Here is a 23959-nt window from a genome sequence, read left to right as displayed (position 1 = left end):
AGGCTTGGGTTTACCTAGGGACAGGATGAAGTGCTTAGTCATGTAAGCTTTCTAGCACTACCTTTGAATATTCTGGTAACAGGTCAGCATATTAGGCCAGATTTTCAGATGGTGTAAATGAATGGAGGTCCAGTGGTTTATAACAGTTGGGGAGCTGGCCCATCCAATTTCTGCAGGTAGATAGACACTTAAAAGAATACTAACGTGGAAAAGTAAATTTAAAAACAAAATACCCTGCTTTCCCCCCACCACACATACAGACACCCTTGCCGTTTTATTTCATCAAAAATTTCAGGGGGAAAAGTTTCCTTTTCTGTTTATGGGTCTATCGAAATATAATCAAACATGGCAATACCAGCACCATACTATACATTCCATCATAAACAGACACATGTTCTACATCAGCTTAGGAAATTCAGAAACTCTGGGTTTCTGAAAATGGTTGAAGAAACCACTCTCTTCCTGGGAGAAAGCAGGCTGCACTGTCCTCTAACAAATTCCAGTAGCATTTTGAAATATTTTTGCAAGTAATCAGTAGGTAGGTGGATAAGACCTTATTCATCCTGTTCCTCAGTAATTTGCCATTACTTCTGAAGTCTGGAGACATGGCAATCTCTGCAGAATCGTTCAGAATATATATCTAGCTATGAAAGAGAGAGATTAGGAGAGTAGCTGCATTTAATAAGGGTTTGCTTTATAGGAACACTTGGGAATGCAGTCAACAGACACTAATGCTCTAAGTATCTGTTTTGCTATGTATGCGTGCATGCATTGCACTCTTTCATTGTGATACAAGAATGCCAAAGAGAGATCCAGTTCTGCTCTTTATTGGCACTCTAATCCTTTGTGATCAGTTAACTGGGTGCAGTGAACAATTTTAGGTTTTTGATAACATGCTCCTTTCTTAACACACTAAAATAAATATTGTTTGGAAAAATAATTCCTTAGCAGTAGTGTCTATTGGATAAAGTATAGGATGGGGAGCCACAAGACCTGGGTTTTTCTAACCTTGGCTCTGAGAGTGGTTTATTTATGTGACCTGGGGCACGTGACTGAAACACTCTGTGCCTCAGTTTCCCCACCCACAAAAAGGGTATTAAGACTTGATGTTTGTGAAGTGCTCTAAGATCTTTGCATGGTGCTAGGCATTATTATTCTGTTGCACAAATAATAATCACAGATGATATCACCTGCAGAAATGTGAGCAAGTCTCTACAAATAACAATACCCACCAATTCATAGGAAGAGAAAATATCTTGCATTGTGTTCTAAAGGTGGATGAGAGATCCATTTGCCTTTTATTTCACAATCTACATCTTCAAGAACAGCCAGTTGGCCTACTCTCTTCCCTGGGCTCTTCAGGGGTGCCCAGCTGGCTTGCTCACTTGTTTGGTTTGGCGGCAAGTTGCTTACACCATTCGCCCACTAAAACCAGGAAAGCATCATCTTGGATGAGCAACTTGCTGGAAGCAATTCAGAGAACACTCTGTGTCATGTGGCTGCTGCTGCTTTCAGCGCTTTAAAACACTTTTATCTCTAGTTCAGTGTTTTGAATGGGTAAACCAATAACTTCTCTGAAGCCAGTGAAGGTTCTCTGGGGTAAAGTGATGTAAGTGAAAGGAGAACCAGATGCCATGCTTCCAATGCACTCAGTTCACCACCTAGACACAATATGGCACATGGAGATGCATCAGTCAGATATAGATGAACTAAAATCTTGTCTTGAAAACTGAATTTAGGGCATTCTAGGAGTAAAGGCTTTTCAATTCCTGTTGAAATGGTTAATGTTACTAGCATTTTATTGTGATGTTAATGAAGTCTTAGGGAGCCTGAAGCCTAGGTAGGGGTCTTTTTTATTAAATCTAAAGAAAAGGAAATAAATAAATGTCATTGCTACTGATACCAATGTATTAATTTCTTTATTTTCTGTTTTGTTATTATGTGTCTGAATTACTTTTGTTTTGTGAGATTTACAGCTGTTGAAATTAACATTTTAAAATAACCAGATTAACAGATACTTTTGACAATGCCTAAATAGTTGTTGTGCATGTAGATTATACAACATCAAGATATTAGGAATGAAGGAAATGCTCAGATTTTGGTAACTATTTGTTTCTCATTCTTAAATGTACACTTATGCTCAGTAAATTTCCTGTTTACGTCACTGAAAAATGAAAAATATGTGAATAATTTGAAAAAATATTAGTAGCTAGGAATATTATTCCTCTTCTAGTAGTGAAGACGTTACTCCAGATTAATGCTGGTATACTTGAAAGCAGAATATTGACTCCAGTAGAATTGCTTCAGGTTTGCATCATGGTGATTGACTGCAGATTTTGGGCCAATATGTGCAGCCAACTCACTATCATAAATACCTAGCATCACACAAAGAATCTTATGTAGCAACATACTGTATGTTCATGCCACAAAAAATATTTATACAACGCAGTTTAAAATTTGCCAGAAATAAAGTATTTCCAGCTGTATACCCTCATAGATTTCCGGTCAGTTGCTTCACAGTTCTTTATCAGAGAACATAGGCTACATTATAAAAAACAGAACCAGTTTTATACTCATTGCAAAATCCATTGTGTTGACTCATGCCATCACTTGTCAGAAGAGTGATGGAGCAGCTATTTTATGAACCTTACATGATTCCTTCGGATTTATTTGCTGAGTAGTTTTGCAAGAAAATAAATAACACTTTTAAGCAATTGTCATTTCCATTTATTCCATTTATTCACTTGATAAATCACTTTATCCATCAAGAAATAATGCCCCATTTTCACAGCTGAGTAGTTGCCTTCCACCTTCCAGATGATGCAGGTGAAGGACAGGGAAATCTCTTGCCCCAAAAGTTTGACTACCTCCCACCTCACAAGATGGTATATTTCAAGCAGCTGCTGATTGCCACACAGACTTTTCTTGAGCCTTTTCCCCATCCCCTGGCACCATAGCCAATGCATCCCAGCCACCCAAGAGGTGCTTATAAGAGCATAGAGAAGGCACCTGCTGGGATGTTTTTCCTTTCAACCCCAATATTATCAACTCATCTCTTCACAGTGTGTCATTCATGGAAGACCCTGGGGACACACCGGAGACAGCATCACCACCCTTGTGCCCAGCTTTCCAGTGATAGACTATGGCAGAGAATCCACACCACCACCACCAGGGCAGAGAGGACCATACATCCCAGGGCACTTCACTGCCCATTACTTTGCTCAGGTCCCCTTCTTGAAAGCTATTCCTTCACTGATACAAGGGACCAAAGGCCAGGGAAACTTCCAGAAGCTAGCTGGGCATGTCCTATTCTGTTTGGTTCTCCAACGCCATCCTGCTTATACTCTGTTGCCTCAGGTCATTGTACCTGAGCCTCCCTCTGAAAAACCTGAGGTGGTTCATGCCTAAGTAGCCACCAGCTATCCTGCCATTGACAAGTCAGCTGAACAAGTATGATCAGTGTAGAGAAAGCTCTCCAATTTCAGAGCAAAGCAGCCTGCTGAGTACCATGAATGGAGAGGGTTCCCCTGTAGAAGAAGAGTTAGTCCCACTGGTACGGGAATGGCAGTCAGTGAGCAAAGTAGTCAAGTTTTACTTGCCATTTTCAGTGAATCAGTGCTCAAGTGCCAGGAAAGAAAGCACCCTAGACATGGACAGCCTGGTTACGCCAAACCTGAGGTATGCTTGAGTACAGTCCCCATATCAAAGAAACTATTTCAGAACCAAAAGGGTTCCAAACTGGGGGAGGAGGAATATATCCCTCATGTAGTCCAGTGGGAGCTAGCATGTTAGGCCAGGCCAGGCCAGAAATCAGTAGAAGACAGGAAGAACCTCTTGCTTCTATAGTCCTTATATAGATATTTCCTCCATTAGACAAAATGATTTTAAAACTTTTTAAGATGCAGCTTTTCAGTCCTTAGTTCTTAGTGTGCTGGGAAACATTTATTTTCCAGCTCCTTTTGGACAGAGAAGAACCTTTCTTTGTCCTGTTTCCTCCAATGGAAATTAAATGTTTATAATTAGCAGATTGTTCTGATGTGCTTCTTTGACTGCTATCTCTCCCTGGGACAATAAATGTGTGTTTTTGCAGATGTCCCTGTATCTGGTATTTGTGCATGTATCTGTTTCAAACTCAGCAGTTGGTTGAGATGAGGTCTTTTATGGAGGGAGAGAATATTCGAACATTTCTATCTCCATATTAGAGGTACAGGAGAGTCCCTAGTTGTGAAAACAATAGGCCAAATTTCCCTCTGCAGTACAACCCCTTTCCTCTGTCTGCCAGCACAAAGAACCTTTAGAGCCAGGGACTCCAGCCAGCTGGGGATTCCCCCAACTGGAGGAGTCCCTGAATGACATAGAGCTGATGTAACTGGCTTAGGGTGACCAGACAGCAAGTGTGAAAAATCGGGATGGGGGTGGGGGGTTAATAGTACCCTATATAAGAAAAAGACCCAAATATTGGGACTGTCCCTATAAAATCGGGACATCACCCTAAGCTGGCTCCTCTTTTCCCCTTGGCTCTAGAGACATGGCCAGGAGATAAGGCAAGGCTAGAACACTGTGTGGTCCAGCACAGCACAGCTGAGATAGTGGCTCCTTTAAGGTTTGTTAGGAAAACAGTTTGTATGAGATTCATTTAACCTGTTACTTCAGTTTTGGAACTAAACCTCATAATATCAGTGCTGCTCACCAGAGGTTTGAGTTCTGGCAAACAAGACCCTCTCATCTGTCTTTTAAAGAAGAGTGAGCCCCAACCCACCATTCAGTGATTAACACTCTGTTGTGGCCTCATATCCATTTAAAAGGGAGGAAATTCCCAGCGGCGCAGTGTCACTAGAGATCATTGGGTCAGGGGGAAAAAAAAAAAGCACTAGAGAGAGGCTGAAAGTAGTAAAGCAGTTGCAGCTGGAGGGAAGCTATGGCAGGCAGTAGTGGCCAGAGCACAGCGGGCAAGAACGGAAGAGTATCAAAAACTCCCCAAATTCTACCTTCTGAAGAGTTGCAACTTCAGCTGCTTTTGTTAAGGGAAAAGAAACACCCTGTTTTTAATAGATCCAACCAGATGGGGTGTTTGCTGCCACAAAACGTAATAAAGAAGGGACACTACTAGACCTTAACCCCCCAAAGCTCAATGCTCACCAGGTGCTATTTATAAACTCCCAGCTCTAGTTTTTATCAGGTGGAAGCATTGACCCATATGATTTCATTTTACAAGTAATAAATTGTGGGGCAATCGGATCATTCATACTGTGAATTTTTTATTACTGCCCTAGGATCTGGACCATGTTCAGGTGCATCTGGAAGAAGTGAGGTTCTTTGATTTATTTGGATACAGTGAGGAAGCAGGAACGTGGCAGTGTTTCATGTGCAATAATCCTGAAAAGGCAACAGGTAAGAGATCTTCATTCACTACTTTCATGCAACAAGTAGCAGGGTTCCAGTTCTGGCAGACTATGTTACCTGGCTGGATAATGCAGTGTAGACTTCAAGTCTCCAAAAGTAACATGATTCCTACACCTTATGTAGCAGTAACAACAGAGGAGAAGATCTAGCCATGGCATTGTTGGAGTTTTCTATACAGGGACACTCAGGAAAGTTCAGTCAGATCCTTGGATGATGAAGTTGCAGTTACCTAAAGACCACCTACTCCTGAATGAAACTATGGGAGGTGGGGGACATAACGTAATTTAATTTATGTGCATTGTCTTCACACTTTTGATTGATTCACCTTAACTTTTCTGCATGTCCCTGTGTAGACATGGCCTATGAAAGGGAGGCTGTTAGGAGCGGAAATACTGCAGCAAACTCTGAAGAAGAGGGCAGACAAGTTCTCCCTTTAACTGGAGCTCATCAGCAAAGTTCTTCCCTTCCCTTATCTCTCTTCCCAATATTTCTGAAGAGACACAGGATTAAATTCGAACCTTATTAGCTGTGTGCTGGAAGTGGGGGTGTAAACTCAGAGTGAATGTAGACATGTATACTGACCTGTCCTACAGCCACCCTGTGCAGCAGGAGTAATCTGCAGACATGGAGTGACCAGATACGGGAATATGAATGTAAAAGTCTATGCTGGCCCAGGCCACAGGTTCCAACTGAGAATGTCCTTGCTGCAGGTGTTTAGGGAGCCTAGAAGGGATGCAACAGTTGCCCTTTAATTGACGTCTCTTTGTCTGAGTACACATCCTGGAAGAAGTGGCTTAAATTTGACTCAGAATTATTAGTTTTAATGTGATCAAATTCCTGGCACACTTTTTCTGGGAACAGGCTGTTTAACAATTCAGTTATGAAAATGTTTGTACAGGTGAAAAATATAGATGTGTCAAATTGCCTACTACCGGTATATTTGGTATCATTATAAGTAGAGCTGGTAGCACTGCCTGTTAGTAAAGTTGCCTGACATTTCCCATTCTAACACTGTTTTGCAATCATTGGGAATATCTGCCCACAGTTAACACATGCTCAGTAGAGACTTCTTAAATTGTAGCAGGTAAAATTTCCAAACTTTCTCACCTCACTGAGCAAGTTTGAACCTCGCACAGATCCTAGTGCTGACCTAACTGCATATGGCCCATCCCCTTACTGCTACTATATTGACCAGGACTAGGACAGGTTGGAGCGGACTAGGCAGAAGGGGTCAAATTTAGGCAGAGAGTCTTTGCCTACTACAGCAGACCCTAGAATAGTACTCAAGAGTCCAGCGTCACTGAAATAAGCCTGGTTTAAAATGAAATCAGAGTGTCATCGACCTCAGCCGCATATACCAGTTTAACTAAATCAGTTTAAAATAACACCTTTAGTTAAACCAGTGCAACTGTGTGTGCACACAAACTCTTAGATTAAACAGATCGGATTCATGTCTGACTTGCCCTGACTCAGCTATTCTTTCTTCATACTTGTGTGAGATCAGAGCTATGCCCAGTAAGGGCAGAATAATTGGGTTTCCTGGTACAAAAAGTCATTGATTGGATCACCTGGATTTGTTTCTTTACTTTCAGCATTTCATTGACATGTACAATGTTACAGGGTGTGGTGGATCTGGTATACTAACTCCCAGACAGTGAGACAAATTTATCCCAGGTGTTGCACCACTGAATTGAGCTATAGCAACAATGAATTTGCCCAAATATCGCTATATTGTGGACATTTCACATACACCTCTACCTCGATATAACGCTGTCCTTGGGAGCCAAAAAATCTTACCACGTTATAGGTGAAACCGCGTTATATTGAACTTGCTTTGATCCACCGGAATGCGCAGTCCCGCGCGCCCCACTCCCGCCCCCGAGCACTGCTTTACCACGTTATAGCCGAATTCGTGTTATATCGAGGTAGAGGTGTATTTGTTCAGAGGAGGAGGTGGGAGAAAAAAAAGATACGATTTAAAGTGCGTTGCCCTGTGAAGAAGATAATTTTAGCAAGAGTAGGGAGACGCGTGCAGCAGTAACAAAGTTGTTGGCAGTTAGAGATTCTGGCCTACTTCATGGTGCAGTAGGCCTATAATATCCAGATTGAGTCTATGCCTGACCAAGCAATTCAGACCCAATCTGTGTAAAATGTGTCTAAACAAAATAAGGCCTAAACAAATAGTAATGAGAAGAGTACATCTATGATACATTTTTCTTTCTTAGGGCCTGATACTGAGAGGTGCTGAGCACCAGCAATTTGCATTGAAATCAGTGGGGCTTTTAGGATTTGTACTCAGATGAGGGTTACCATATGTCTGTATTTTCCTGGACATGTCTGGCTTTTTAGTTGTTAATCGCTGGCCTGGAGGATTTTTTAAATATATAAAAACTTCTGGAAAATACAGACGTATGATAACCCTACCCATTGCCCCTCTCTCCTCTTGGGGTGTCAGCTCGCTGCAGCCTGCGGATTGCAACCCCCCCTTCCCCCAGTGCTGCTGCAACCCTGCGCCCCACAGCTAGAAGCTGTGGTGTCTCTGCAGCCAGCTGCGGGTGTGTGGGGGGACCCACAGCCGCTTCTCCCTCCTCTGAGCATCCCCCGCGGCTCTGGCAGAGCCTCAATCTCCCCCCTCCACCCCGGCCGTGCAAGGAGCCCCCCCACCAGTGATCCATGCAGCCGGGGCTTTCTCCCCCTCCCACCCCTGTGGAGCTGCTGCCCGAGGGGACGGTCCTGGCAGAGGGGAAAGTTTCTCAGCACGTGGCGGTGGCTCCCAGGAGCCCGAGCCCCCCCTCCCCACCCGGGAAGGGCCCGCGCTGCAGTGCCTCCCGCAGCCGCCTGGCCTGAGCTGCTGCAGCCTCTCTGGGTCTGGCTGGGAGTGGGGTGGAGGCCCCCCTGAGCTTGGGGGCAGGCCTGGGGCCTGAAGCAACTTCCCGCCTCCCCAGCTCCAGCTGCTGCTGCGCGGAGGAAGCGCCCAGCTTGTGGGCACATGGGCTGGAGAGCAGTGAGAGCCAGGAAAGTTGGAGCCCGGGGAGGAGGCTGCTGTTTCGGGTAGCTGGGAGGGAGAGGGGAGGAGGGGGAATGTGGCGTGTTCAGGGGAGGAGGCGGGTCTGGGGTGGGGATTTGGGGAAGGGGTCCAATGGGGCAGGGAGGGGGTGGAGTTGGGGCAGGGACTTTGGGGAAGGGGTTGGAATGGGAGTGGGGAAAGGGCGGAGTTGAGGCGGGGACTTTGGGGAAGGGGTTTGAATGGGGGCGGGGAGGGGCGGAGTTGGGGCAGGGTTGGGGGGCCCTTAGAGTGTCCTCTTTTTTCAATGTTCAAATATGGTAACCCTAACTCAGATTAATAAACTGAGAGTATGACAAAATAAGGACCATATTTTAGCAACAATAAGAGGCACTTAAGAATCGGAATTCAGAGTACTTGAACAGATCACTAACTTCTTGAGTGCATAAATGTTACATTGTGCCTGGCTCTGAGAGTCTTTAGGAAGAAATGACTGAAAGTAAGGATATAAAGTGTTTCTTTAGAACATTTGAAGCAAATAGGTTGGCATATTAGGTTTCTCTTTTTGTTGTTGTTTAAAAGTAGATAATTCTCAGGCAGAGGAAATGGACTGGTAAAAATTCAAACACTACCAGATGTAGGTTTGAACATAGTGAATCAAAATGTTTGACATTAGAATCCTCACTGTGTTCAAGATTTTCTTTGCTCATTTCCTGCTGCCATAAATACAACATGCAAAGGCATTAGCTATAGGACTCAAAAGTATTATTTTACAGATTGCTGGAATCTCAGGCCTGGAAATGGAGCTGTTCTAAACTATTAACCCCCAAATGCTTAATACAACATTACATACAAATCAGCTAATACAACATTATGATTTAAATGAAATTTTACATGCACAACATGCATGAAATTCAAATTCTATGTATCTTGAGATCTTAAATACGCAACACTCAAGGATTTTAGTTATAGCACAGCCCCCTGGTACATATGTAGTTTTTTCCATGAATATTCTGTATATAGATGGTATTAACTTTAATGCCCTAATATATGGTTTATAAAACAATAATCAAGACAATCGTTTGCACTTCTATAGTATCTTTCATCTGAGGATTTCACAGTACTGATGAACATTAGATATTTAAGTCTTGCAACACCCTTCCGAGGTAGGTATTCTTCTCTATTTCACCGGGAGGGGGAGAGGAAAGGAGAGCGAGGTGGAAGAGAAGCCAAGCCCCAGAGAGATGAAGTGACTTGTTCCAAGTCACAGAACAGGGAACAGAACTCAGATCTTTTGTCACCTGGTCAATGTCTCAACCACTAGACCACACATTCTCCCCTATGAATGCATGTGTCCAAGCTGTAGTTGCTGTAGGAAGCATTCCCTGACTGTTGGGAATTAAAAGACCTGAGATTTATTGCATTAACACATCTTTTTGCATCTAAGTTCCTTGTTTCTATTGTACAATAAAAAAAACAGATTCACACTCGTTCAGAATAAACATGCTTCTATGGATGGAGCATGTCAGTGCTTTTACCATTACCTCTTCTAGGAACCCTAACCCTAGCTCCAAGTGCCCTACCCCTAGAAACCCTAACCATAGGGCGGGAAGCCCTACCCATAGGAACCCTAACCATAGCTCCAAGCGCCCTACCCATAGGAACCCTGACCCTAGGGCGGGAAACCCTACCTGAAGGAACCCTAACCAAGCTCCAAGTGCCCTACCCTTAGGAACCCTAACCCTAGCGCGGGAAACCCTACCTGAAGGAACCCTAACCCAGCTCCAAGTGCCCTATCCTTAGGAACCCTAACCCTAGGACGGGAAGACCTGCCCATAGGAACCCTAACCCTAGGTACAAGTGCCCTACCCTTAGGAACCCTAACCCTAGGGCGGTAAGCCCTACCTATAGGAACCATAACCCTAGGTACTAGTGCCCTACCCTCAAGAACTCTAACCCTTGGGCGGGAAGCCCTACCCATAGAAACCCTAACCCTAGCTCCAAGTGCCCTACCCTTAGGAACCCTCACCGTAACTCCAAGTGCCCTACCGATAGGAATCCTAACCCTAGCTCCAAGTGCCCTACCCATAGGAACCATAACCCTACGGCGGGAGGCCATGCTCATAGGAACCCTAACCCTAGCTCCAAGTGCCCTACCCTTAGGAAACCTAACCCTAGCTTCAATGGCCCTACCCTTAGGAACCCTGTCCCTAGGTCGGGAAGCCATACCCATAGGAACCCGAACCCTAGCTACAAGTGCCCTACCCTTAGGAGCCCTACCCCTAGAGTGGAAATCCCTACCCATATGAACCCTAACACTAGCTCCAAATGCTCTACCCTTAAGAACCTGAACCCTAGCTCCAAGTGCCCTACCCATAGGAACCCTCACCCTAGCTCCAAGTGCCCTACCCTTAGGAACCCTAACCCTAGGGCAGGAAGCCCTACCCATAGGAACCCTAACCCTAGCTCCAAGTGCCCTACCGTTAGGAGCCCTACCCCTAGCGTGGAAAGTCCTACCCATATGAACCCTAACAGTAGCTCCAAATGTCCTACCCTTAAGAACCAGAACCTTAGCTCCAAGTGCCCTACCCATAGGAACCCTAACCCTAGCTCCAGGTGCCCTACCCTTAGGAACCCTAAACCTAGGCCAGGAAATCCTACCCATAGGAACTCTAACCCTAGCTCCAAGAGCCCTACCCTTAGGAAGCCTAACCCTAGCTCCAAGTGCCCTACCCTTAGGAACCCTAACCCTAGGGCGAGAAGCCCTACCCATAAGAACCCTAACCTTAGGGTGGGGTGCCATACCAATAGGTACCCTAACCCTAGCTCCAAGTGCCGTACCCGTAGGAAACCTAACCCTAGCTTCAATGCCCCTACCTTTAGGAAACCTATCCCTAGGGCGGGAAGCCCTACCCATAGGAACCCTAACCCTAGCTCCAAGTGCCCTACCCTTAGGAACCCTAACCCTATGGCGGGAAGCACTACCCATAGGAACCCTAACCCTAGCTCCAAGTGCCCTACCCTTAGGAACCCTAACCCTAGAGAGGGAAGCCATACCCATAGGAACCCTAACCCTAGGGCGGGAAGCCCTACCCATAGGAACCCTAACCCTAGCTCCAAGTGCCCTACCCTTAGGAACCCTAACCCTATGGTGGGAAGCCCTACCCATAGGAACCCTAACCCTAGCTCAAAGTGCCCTACCCATAGGAACCATAACGCTAGCTCCAAGTGCCCTACCCTTAGGAACCCTAACCCTAGCTCCAAGTTCCCTACCCTTAGGAACCCTATCCCTAGAGCGGGAAGCCCTACCCATAGGAACCCTAACCCTAGCTCAAAGTGCCCTACCCATAGGAACCATAACGCTAGCTCCAAGTGCCCTACCCTTAGGAAACCTAACCCTAGCTACAAGTGCCCTACCGTTAGGAGCCCTACCCCTAGTGTGGAAAGTCCTACCCATATGAACCCTAACAGTAGTTCCAAATGTCCTACCCTTAAGAACCAGAACCCTAGCTCCAAGTGCCCTACCCATAGGAACCCTAACCCTAGCTCCAGGTGCCCTACCCTTAGGAACCCTAAACCTAGGCCGGGAAATCCTACCCATAGGAACCTTGACCCTAGCTCCAAGTGCCCTACCCTTAGGAATTCTAACCCTTGCTCCAAGTGCCCTACCCTTAGGAACCCTAACCATAGGGCAGCAAACCCTACCCATAGGATCGCTAACCCTAGCTCCAAGTGCCCTACCCATGGGAACCCTAACCCTCTGGCCGAGTGCCCTACCCAAAGGAACCCAAACTAAGCTCTAAGTGCCCTACCCTTAGAAACCATAAACCTAGGGCGGGAAGCCCTACCCATAGGAACCCTAATCGTAGCTCCAAGCGCCCTTCGCTTAGGAATCCTTACCCTAGAGCGGGAAGCCATACCCATAGGAACGCTAACACTAGTTCCAAGAGCCCTACCCATAGAAACTCTAACCCTAGCTCCTAGTGCATTACCCTTAGGAACCATAACCCTAGGGCGGGAAACCCTACCCATAAGAACCTTAACCCTAGCTCCAAGTGCCCTACCCTTAGGAACCCTAACCCTAGCTCCAAGTGCCCTACCCTTAGGAACCCTAACCCTAGGGCAGGAAGCCCTACCCATAGGAATCTTAACCCTAGCTCCAAGTGCCCTACCCTTAGGAACCCAAACCGTAGGGTGGAAAGGCCTACCCATAGGAACCCTAACCCTATCTCCAAGTGCCCTACCCTTAGGTACCCTTAACCTAGGGCAGGAAACCCTACCCATAGGGTGGGGTGCCATACCCATAGGTACCCTAACCCTAGCTCCAAGTGCCCTACCCTTAGGAAACCTAACCCTAGCTCCAATGACCCTACCTTTAGGAACCCCACTCTAGGGTGGGAAGCCCTACCTAAAGGAACCCTAACCCTAGCTCGAAATGCCCTACCCTTAGGAAACTGAACCCTAGCTCCAAGTGCCCTACCCTTAGGAACCCTGACCCTAGGGCAGAAAGCCCTACCCTTAGGAACCCTAACCCTAGCTCCAAGTGCCCTACCCTTAGGAACCCTCACCATAACTCCAAGTGCCCTACCAATAGGAACCCTAACCCTAGCTCCAAGTGCCCTTCCCTTAGGAGCACTACCCCTAGGGTGGAAAGCCCTACCCATATGAACCCTAACACTAGCTCCAAATGCCCTACCCTTAAGAACCCGAACCCTAGCTCCAAGTGCCCTACCCTTAGGAACCCTAACCCTAGAGAGGGAAGCCATACCCATAGGAACCCTAACCCTAGCTCCAAGTGCCCTACCCATCTTCTTCCTTTTATACCTCTCCTCTCTAGTTTGGCCTAGTACGGGAAATTCAGGCAATTAACTTTTTACAAAAGAGAAATTTCTTTCCAAGAAGGTTTTAAAATATTTTAATGAGAAAATTATGCAGAAAATTTACCTGTCCTACAGCTGCTTTGTGTGTGGAGAGTACCTGATTATGATGTGTCCTGATATATTTAGTGGTTTCTTCCTTGTATTCTGAAAAGCTGATAAAGCTAAGGCCTGATATTGTTCCCATTTGCACTGGTTTTCCCTTGGTATAACTCCACTGAGATCAGTGGAGTTACTTCAGGTTTACACTGGTATAAGCGAGAAGTCTAAGGACATTCAGGAGCTGGACACTGGAGTTGATGGGAAAGAGATTAGGAATGATCGAGAAAAGATTCAAGACATTCCATATTCTATACACTCATCCCATCTGGCAACCATGGAAACGCAAACCCTTTCCTTAATCCCTTCTATACTCTCAAGGAGGAGCAGCTATTCCAAACTGTCTAGCAGTGTAATCCTCGTTCTCAAATGTTCACTTTGCCTTGTAAATTGCAGCTCTGCTTGCCACGTGGAGAGTGGAAAACAATTGCTTTGGAGACTTCCAGTCCTGAGAGAGCAACTCCATATCCTTATTAACCACATTCAAATGAACAACTGATTTTTCTCAGGATAGATGGGGGCCTGTGAAAGTACTGAAATGTCCTGAGGGACCATGCCCTCGCACTGCTTATTATAGACTTTCTTACTTTATGAAAAGAGAAAAACAGTGATTGGGAAACTGGAATTAACAGCATAACCTCCTAGTTCCACAGGGTGGGATGCAGCTGAGCCACTCGCAATGAGAGACAGGAAGTGACATTTGCCTTTGAGATGAGGTTACAGGGAAGAATATCATTTTCCTGCCATAGCACACACACCTCTTTGTCCCTCCAAACTTTAAAATGTGCCCACTCTTTTGGGGTACCTAACGTAGACACCTGGGGCGTGACTTTTCAGAGGTGCTGAGCACTCTCACCTCCTCTTAAGGCCTGATAGTGTTACAGATGCTCAGCATTTCTGCAAATTATGTCTAGGGTGTTTCAAGTTGGCTAAAATCAGTGGCCACTTCTGGAAATTTGGGCCCAAATGTCTGCATTTTTTTTGCCATTTCCTTTTCCACTCTCACATTTTTGCCACCCACATTTGTCTGTTCACTCTCTCCCTTGCTCCTTTCTTCCTCCATTAACTTTCTTTTTCTTCCACTCATTCCCTTCCTTTCTCTCCATACCTTTAAGATGACTCTCTTAACTCTTGTTAGCTTCTAGCCTTCATTCCTAGTCCAGGGTCAAAGACACTATAATTGATATCACAGGACTCCATTGGATCCAGCCATTTTTTCTGTTAGGATGCTAGTCAGCCATCCCTATGAAAAACATTATCTGGATCATTGCCACTATCTTACTCTCCCAGCTAAAGATGTGAACTGCAGGTACCCTGGACAAATTTAACTCTTTGCTTGTCAGGAAAATATCAGGACTCTGTCTCTACCTGTGTAGAAAAGAAGTTCCTTAGGGCAGGAAGACCTTTATTAGATCGTGCCAAACTACTGATTATAAAGGATCTCTGGGAGGTTCTACTGATGGTCTCCCTCTCAGACTGCATCTCTGCTGGGGTGTATAGATCCCACAAGGCAACGGCACCCAAGAGTTAATGAAGAGCACACTCGCTCTCTCAGCTGTGGCTAAATGGTTTGTTAGTGGTGGCTGCAATAAAAAGCTGCAAATAGACAGAGCAGGGTGACTGTCAGAGAGCCTGACCACCACAGTGGAGAAGCACTGCAGTATTAGATGTAGGAAAGCTGCCTAGAGGGAGCACTTTGCTGACAGAAAGATCAGGGAAGGTTGCCATACAGAAGATACCTGCAAGGGGTAGAGGTGGGAGGCAGCAAGAGACATATGCAAACAATCTTTGACTGCCCAGCTCAGGATGACTGGGACTCAGAGGAGAGGGCAGGCCTGGGACAGGCACAGGACAGGGGTGCAGAGACTGAATCACCAGATTCAGGGTGGTGGTACTAACATAAGACTGTAGGACTTTACTTTTGTTCCTGCTTTAATTTCCCTTGTTTCTCATAACATAAGAATGGCCATACTGAATCAGACCAATGGTCCATTTAGCCCAGTATCCTGTCTTTCAACAGTGGCCTGTGCCAAATGCTTCAGAGGAAATTAACAGAACAGGGCAACTATTGAGTGATCCATTCTCTGTCATCCAGTCCCAGCTTCTGGCAGTCCAAGATTTAGGGACATCCAGAGCATGGAGTTGCGTTGCTGACCATCTTGGCTAATGGCCATTGATGGATCTATCCTTCATGGATTTATCTCATTCTTTTTTTAACCCAGATACGCTTTTGGACTTCACAGCATCCCCTGATTGACTGTGCATTCCTATTAAATTCATTGGGTGACCCCTGGTTCGTGTGTTATGTGAAAGGGTAAATAACGTTTCCTTGTTACTTTCTCCACACCAGTCATGATTTTATTGACCTCTATCATCTCCCCCTTTAGTCATCTCTTCACTAAGGTGAACAGTGCCAGTCTTCTTAGTCCCTCCTCATGAGGAAGCCATTCTATACTCCTGATCATTTTTGTTGCCCTTCTCTGTACTTTTTTCCAGTTCTAATATATCTTTTTTGAGATGAGGCAACCAAAACTGCATGTATTGGCATATCATGTAGTGGCATTATGATATTTTCTGTTTTATTATGTATCCCTTTCCTAATGGTTTCTAACATTCTCTCAGGTTTTTTTGACTGCTGCTGCAAATTGAGCAGATGTTTTCAGAGAACTCTCCACAGTGACTCCAAGTGATAACAGCTAATTTATACCTCGTCATTTTGTATGTGTAGTTGAGATTATGTTTTCCAGTGTGCATTGCTTTGCATTTATCAACTGAATTTCATCTATTTTGTTGTCCAGTCACCCAGTTTTGTGAAATCCCTTTGTAACTCTCCACAATCTGCTTTGGACTTAACTACCTTGAGTAATTTAGTATAGTGTGCAAACTTTGCCATCTGTTCCCCCCCTTTTCCATTTATGAATATGTTGACCAGCACCAGTTGCATTATAGATCCCTGGGGGACACCACTGTTTACCTCTCTCCATTCTGAAAACTGATTATTTATTCCTACCCTTTGTTTCCTGTCTTTTAACCAGTTACATATCTATGCGAGGACCTTCCCTCTTATCCCATTACTGCCTACTTTGTTTGAGAGCCTTTGGTGAGGGACTGTGTCAATGCCTTTCTGAAAGTCCAAATACATTATGTCAAGTTCATCACCCTTGTTCACATGTTTGCTGACCCTCTGAAAATTCTAACAGATTGGTGAGGCATGATTTCCCTTCATAAAAGCCATGCTGATTCTTCCCCAACATATTTTGTTCATCTATGTGTCTGATACTTCTGTTCTTTATTATAATTTCAACCAATTTGCCTGGTACTGAAGTTAGGCCTATGAGCCTGTAATTGCCAGGATTGCCTCTGGAGCATTTAAAAAAAATCAGTGTTACATTAGTGATTCTATGGTACGGTTTGATTCATACAATATTTGACTTTATGCTTTCTTTCACATATATTCCCACTCTCCCACCAACACAACTTTCTCTGTCATTCCTCTATATTTTGTACCGTGGTGTTACCATGTGCCATTGATTATTATCATTCCACCAAGTTTCTGTGTGCCTATTATAACATATCGTCATTTAATACCAGGCACTCAAGTTCACCCATCTTAGTATTTAAACTTCTTGCATTTGTATACAAGCACTTATAAAATTTGTCAATGTTTAGTTGTCTGTCTTAATGTGATGTAATAGATGGGACTCTTTTTTGTATGACTGTTTCTCTTCAGGTCTTATCTATATTTTATCAACTTATATCCTCTCCTTTTTAGTAGGATGTAGAGTATCTCCTTTAATAAATCCCGCCCCTCCCTCTCCTCCATGGCATGTCTCTGGCAGTGTATTCGTCCACACCTGTCAGCTTATCCCAAGCCCTTAGTTTAAAAACTCCTCAACAACCTTTTTAATTTATGTGCCAGCAATCTGGTTCCATTTTGGTTTAGGTGGAGCCCATCTTTCCTGTATAGCCAACTCCTTTTCCAAAAGATTCCCCAGTTCTTAATAAACCTAAATCCCTCCTCCGAAAACCATTGTCTCATCCATGCATTGAGACCAGACAGTTCTGCCTGCCTAACTGGCTCTACACATGGAATGTTACCATGGAGGTTCTAATCTTTCTATTCCACATAGAGGCAAATATGCTGCAGCTCTTTTACATGCTGATCTGTGCTTTAATTAATTGTTCAGTACCATATTTTCCATTGTTATTTGCTGTGTTCTGGTTCTGGCTCTGGCTCTGTAGGTAGCAGTGTGTGAACATCCAAAGGTTTGGAAGATCACCCACTTTTGATTAGCCTCCAAATGCTTGACTGTTTACCTGAATTTTCAGAGGTTCCTTCCCCTCCCTTTTCAAGACTATATAAAAGTCTTCTAGCTCTCAATCTCTCCCATGTCTCCCTTCTGCTTGTGAGACTCCAGTTGACCCTCCAATATCCTCTCCAACTATCCCCTCTATTTTTTGAAGATCTCGTTGAGAAACCCAACAACTCTGTTGGCCATCTCCATTGGAACCGGCTGTTAATGCATTCAAATATCAAATACTTTAGGGCTGCATGTCCCAGAAGCCATTTCACATCCTAGGTCTTATCAGGCTTTATTTCAGCAGCATCTACCTTCACCAAGGACTTGATCAAAGCACATACAAGCAATGGAAAGACTCTCATTGATTTCCATGGGCTCTGAGATCACACTGTTGTACTGGCAGAGAGAAGTAGCATTGTGTATTTTTCCATTCATCAGTAACCTTTCCTTTCCTTGATTTACGGACTATGATTAAATGTCAACAGCATCTATTAAGTCTAGATTTACTCCCTTGTTTTGCTCCATTGCTGCCACATGGCCTCATCTGTTCTGCCATATCCCCTTCCTGACCACTGCATACCCCATGCCACAGCCACCTCCACCTGGTTTAGGGGTATGCGGTGGTCAGGAAGGGGATATGGAAGAACAGATGAGGCAACGTGGCAGCTCTGCTATGTCTATGCTCCACTTGTTTGTGGTTCTGTAGGAACCTTATGCCACTTGTATGAGTTAGAGCCATCCTCGACTGCTCACTTCCATGCAGGTCAGCCAGCCCTAGATCCAGGAGCGATAATTAACCTGAATGCCCTCTCACCACCCCGCACCACCCTGGCTCCAGGAAGGTTTGAGAATTTAGCCCTTGGTTTATAGCTCTGGTAGATCATGAGATATTGAAATTTAAATGGAGATATTATGTTTTATGGAAAAGCTATGTTAAGAATTCTAGAGGCTTATAAAATGTAGTAGCTATAACAGGAGTCGGCAACCTTTCAGAAGTGGTGTGCCGAGTCTTCATTTATTCACTCTAATTTAAGGTTTTGTGTGCCAGTTATACATTTTAACGTTTTTAGAAGGCCTCTTTCTATGAGTCTTTAATATATAAGTAAACTTTTGTTGTATGTAAAGTAAATAAGGTTTTTAAAATGTTTAAGAAGCTTCATTTAAAATTAAATTAAAATGCAGAGCCCCCCGGACCTGTGGCCAGGAGCCGGGCAGTGTGAGTGCCACTGAAAATCAGCTCACGTGCTGCCTTCGGCACACGTGCCATAGGTTGCCTACCCCGAGCTATAATTTTGCTCTGCCTCTGAGACCTGTACCATTGAATTCATGGTGCTAGAAGAGCTTGGTTTTACAAGGAAGGATATAAAGAAGTAACAATTTTCAAAAAAACTCACCCTCTTTAAAATTTTAAAAATATATTTTCTGTAAAATCTGCAGCCTATACAGAAGAAATGATGTGGTGTGGTGTAAAGGGCACTCATTTGGGACGTGCTGCCTAACCTGTGACTTGTTACATGTGCATAACGTGGTCATCTGTGTCATTGAGGCTTTCATACCATGCCATGCCATTGTCCCCAAAACACAGCCAAAGCGCTACTGAAGCTTCCGTGGGCCTGGTCCAAGGTCTGTGGAAGTTAAGGGAGTCTTCCCTGGACTTCCTGTTGCCTTGGATGAGGCCCCATATGATGGTCTCCTAATAGTCACAACCCTACCTTCTTCCCAAAAGTAGTTCTATTAGCCTGGAACTGGCCTTCTCTGAGTTCAATGGCAAGTTCATTGTAACTTGCACACTTTTTTTAGTATTAATATTGGGTTTGGCTACAATTTTTCTATGTTCTACATTGGATACCATGTTGCAAGATGCTGCTTATCCTCAAGATTTAAAAAGTATTATGCCTTAAAGCCTGGATCCTGTCTTAGGCCACCAGATCAATGACACTCTTCAGAGGCAGCCAACATGGTTTTTAGAGGCATCATAATCTTTGATAGTAAGATTATGAGGAGAGGCAACAGATCATAGGCAACATGAAGGATGGCCACAAGTGGTGAATATCTGAGTAAGTTTGTATATTTCACATGCATTCTTTTCACTGGAAAGCTTTCATTAGGCACCCAAGCTTTTGCAGGGGTGCTATTAAATAATCATAAACTGTCCCTACAATTTCCCCCTCTGCCAGGGGGAGGAGGATTCCCACAGTCCTGATATTCACAGCAAAAATCTGTGTTTGTTTCAATGTTCAGTGTCCAGTTGGTCTCATAACTGAAAAAACAAAGTTAAATTCTTTGAAATGTGTTTGTACAGCCCCAATTATGAGTCATTAAAGTGTTAGTAAATGCAGTATATGCCTGTTCTTAAAAAAAGCTGGCTCTTAACAGCCCTGTTTCAACATAACCCTCTGTATTAGCAGTTGGCTTCTCAAGATCTTGCACAAAAAAACATTCAGTAAAAACCACTTGATAGCCTAGGAGGGAATTGATGTACATTCCAGATTCTGGAAGCTTACAAAGAAATTGTAGTAATCCCTGTGGGCTTCAAAAGAGACACAGTGCCCATGGGCAATGATTCGGGTAAAACTCGGGCATTTTATCAATTCCTCTCAAAAAAGCAATTCACTCAGCTTATTAACTCTCTTGAATGCATTTATCTTTAGCTAGCAGTGAAGATTATCTAAACATTGAAATAGCCAAGCTATAATGCTTGTCTGAAAGCTATAAAAAGTGGCATTCAGAAATGTGTCTTTTCCATGTTTTCAACAAAAGCATGAGCAATCTTCTTCCACTTACCACCAACACATTCCAGAGCACTATTTTAAGTTTAGTAGAGTTTATTATTGGTCATGATGGGGTAGAATTTTGTAAGCACCTTCATATTTTACTGTTACAAAATTTGAGTTTTATGATTTTGTTTTTATCTCGTTTGATTGCTATATATATTCTCTCTATATTAAACTTGATATTCATTATTTTCACTCAGTCCCCAAAACTACTGAAAGCACAATGAACTGCAGTTCTGTAACGCAAAAGATGTTTAATGCAATTACTGGATGGAAGGAATTCTGATGGAGGTACATTCAGGAATAGCAGTCAGGCTTAAATTGACTTGGAAAAGTTCTCTATAATATTCAGGTACTCTGGAGGCAACTGATGTTCTAGGCAAAATAATTTTCCATTTGGGTTTGGGAAACATTTTCAGCATTTTTGTGGGCTTTCCAGAGAAGTCAGAGGCTGTGAACATTTTTTTAGTAAATGTTTAAATATTGAAGTATCTCAAATCTATTGTGTGCAAACACTAGGTTTTAGAACAAAAGGTCACATATATTAAACCATTCACACCATAATATTACTAGGGTGACCAGATAGCAACTGTGAAAAAATGGGACGGGGGTGAGGGGTAATAGGCGCCTATATAAGAAAAAGTCCCAAAAAACAGCACTGTCCCTATAAAAACAGGACATCTGGTCACCCTAGATCGGGGATAGGCAACCTATGGCACGCGTGCAAACGCAGCACACGAGCTGATTTTCACTGGCAATCACACTGTCTGGGTCCTGGCCAGCAGTCTGGGGGGCTCTGCATTTTAATTTAATTTTAAATGAAGCTTCTTAAACCTTTTAAAAACCTTATTTACTTTACATACCACAATAGTTTAGTTATATATTATAGACTTATTGAAAGAGACCTTCTAAAAACATTAAACTGTATTACTGGCATGCGAAACCTTAAATTAGAGTGAATAAATGAAGACTCGGCACACCACTTCTGAAAGGTTGCCGACCCCTGCCCTAGATATTACTATAAATATAGATTTTAGGGCCAAAAAAGCCAGAAGAATAATGATCATCTGGTCCAATCTCCTGCATAACACAGGCAATACATCCTCCCCCATAATTTCTGCATCAAGCCCTTGACTTCTGTTTGAGCTGTAGCATATTTTATAAAGAAACCAGTCCTGATTTAAAGAGTTCAAGTGATGGACAATCCACCACAGGTCTAACCAAGTTGTTCCAATGGTTAATTACCCTCATGGTTAAAAAATTGTGCCTTATTTCTAGTCTAGATTTGTCTAGCTTCAGCTTCCAACCACTGGATCTTGTTATACTTTTTTCTGCCAGAGTAAGTCATCTACTATCAGAAATCGCTTCTTCACGTAGGTATGTGTAGAATGTGATCAAGTTGCTTGTTAACCTTCTCTTGGTTCAACTAAATACATTCTGCTACTGATGGGTCAAGTCCTGAAGTCTTTACACAGTAGAGTATGTACTCAATCTGAGCTCCCTTGCACCACTGGTGTCATTCCATGGACTTCAACAGTCAGTCCTGATTTGCACCAGTGTAAACAAAATATTTGGACATTTATTGGGCATTCTGCTGGAGTAAAGACGGAGTAAAAACAAAATCAGGACTTCAGGATTTGGCTCTAAAGTGACTGTGACACCATAAAAAGGCGATTTAGTTCATTAAGTGAACAAACTGTAGCAACAAGCGGGTTATGAGAAAGGTCCTTATGTCCTATAGATATTTAGGAAACTTAATTGCTAAGAAAATAAGAGAAAGGACTTTAAAAATCTTTGGAATAATGCTTCATTGTTATCCTTTATGAATTCCTCTCTTTTAATCAGGGCCTCAGACATACTGGCATCTACTTCATTATGGTGTCTGCTGGAACTGGCATCAGTGTAGCCAATGGATTTGTCTCTAGATGCATATGAGGACTGTGATTGTAGGATTGGTTCCAACTACCACAATTATCTGCATTTCCAGTGTTGAGAGCTATTGAGAGACTTTATAATTTACCCATAAATATCCACTTTGGTCTGAAATTGCATATCAACTGTCTACCTACTGTTGATCTCACCATCATCATCTTGTGCCTGAATTTATTGCCCTTTCTGTCCTCTTAGTACTGGTCTCCACTTAAAAATTAGATTGACCTAGCTATGTTTTTCAGGGCTGTGAAAAACTTTGCACCCAGCGTACCATAGTTAGGTCAACCTAACCTGCAGTGTAGACGTGGCTAGGTCAATGGAAGAATTCTTCTGTCAACTTAGCTATTGCCTCTCAGAGAGGTGGATTAACTGCATTGACAAGAAAACCCCTTCTGTCAATGCAGGAAGCGTCAACACTACAGTGGCACAGATGCAGAACTGTAGCTGTGGCACCATAGCAGCTCTCCTGTAGACATGCCCTAAGTTTGAGTTAGGACCTGTCCCTGCTACCACTGAAATCAATATCAGAACTACGATTGAGCTGAATGGGATCAGGAGTGGGCAGGTTTGTAAGATCCTCTGGAAATCTATCAGTGTGGCTAGGTATTTATACTGTGCTCATTGTGCTCTGTAAATCATTGTGTAGCTGTATGACACTCTATTACTATATAACTATAGAAACAATTTGTTTTCCTTTCTTCCCTTTTATTTAATACTCATCCATTAAACTTGGCTACTTGATGCTGCAGGTAAGTTTCTGATCCATATCATTGTGCCATGTGTTATAGAATCATAGAATCATAGAATCATAGAATTCAAGATCAGAAGGGACCAATATGATCATCTAGTCTGACCTCCTGCAAGATGCAGGCCACATAAGCCGATCCCCCCACTCCTTTAGCAAGCGACCCCTGCCCCATGCTTCGGAGGAAGGCGAAAAACCTCCAGGGCCACAGCCAATCTACCCTGGAGGAAAATTCCTTCCCGACCCCAAATATGGCGGTCAGCTGAACCCCGAGCATGCGGGCAAGACTCTCCAGCCATACCCTCTGGAAAAAGGTTAAGAATATCATATCATTGACCCATGTACCATTTACCAGTGTGGCACTTAATTAACCTATTGACTAAGCCCGGTATCCTATCATACCATCTCCTCCATAAACTTATCTAGCTTAATCTTAAAGTCATGGAGGTCCTTCGCCCCCACTGTTTCCCTCGGTAGGCTGTTCCAGTATTGCACTCCCCTGATAGTTAGAAACCTTCGTCTAATTTCAAGCCTAAATTTCCTGACTGACAATTTATATCCGTTTGTCCTCGTGTCCACATTAGCACTGAGCTGAAATAATTCCTCTCCTTCCCTGGTATTTATCCCTCTGATATATTTAAAGAGTGCAATCTTATCCTTCTTTTGGTTAGGGAAAACAAACCGAGCTCCTCAAGTCTCCTTTCATACGACAGGCCTTCCATTCCTCGGACCATTCTAGTGGCCCTTCTTTGTACCCGTTCCAGTTTGAATTCATCCTTCTTAAACATGGGAGACCAAAACTGCACACAATACTCCAGATGAGG

General features: G+C 43.7%; 1 protein-coding gene across 6 annotated transcripts in view; it reads left to right on the top strand.

Moving 5' to 3' along the window:
• The window catches only part of VEPH1 (ventricular zone expressed PH domain containing 1), a 189783-nt gene that overhangs the window by 150530 nt on the left and 15294 nt on the right, over window positions 1–23959 (top strand). For all 6 annotated transcript variants that reach the window (XM_045029716.1, XM_045029712.1, XM_045029713.1 and 3 more), the window contains one exon: window positions 5274–5391. In XM_045029716.1, coding sequence (XP_044885651.1) covers window positions 5274–5391 — 118 coding nt within the window. The remainder of the gene's footprint in view (window positions 1–5273; window positions 5392–23959) is intronic.

This window comes from Mauremys mutica, chromosome 9 (assembly GCF_020497125.1).
Source record: "Mauremys mutica isolate MM-2020 ecotype Southern chromosome 9, ASM2049712v1, whole genome shotgun sequence".
Lineage (NCBI taxonomy): Eukaryota > Metazoa > Chordata > Testudines > Geoemydidae > Mauremys > Mauremys mutica.
This window is presented reverse-complemented; position numbering and strand designations above follow the sequence as displayed.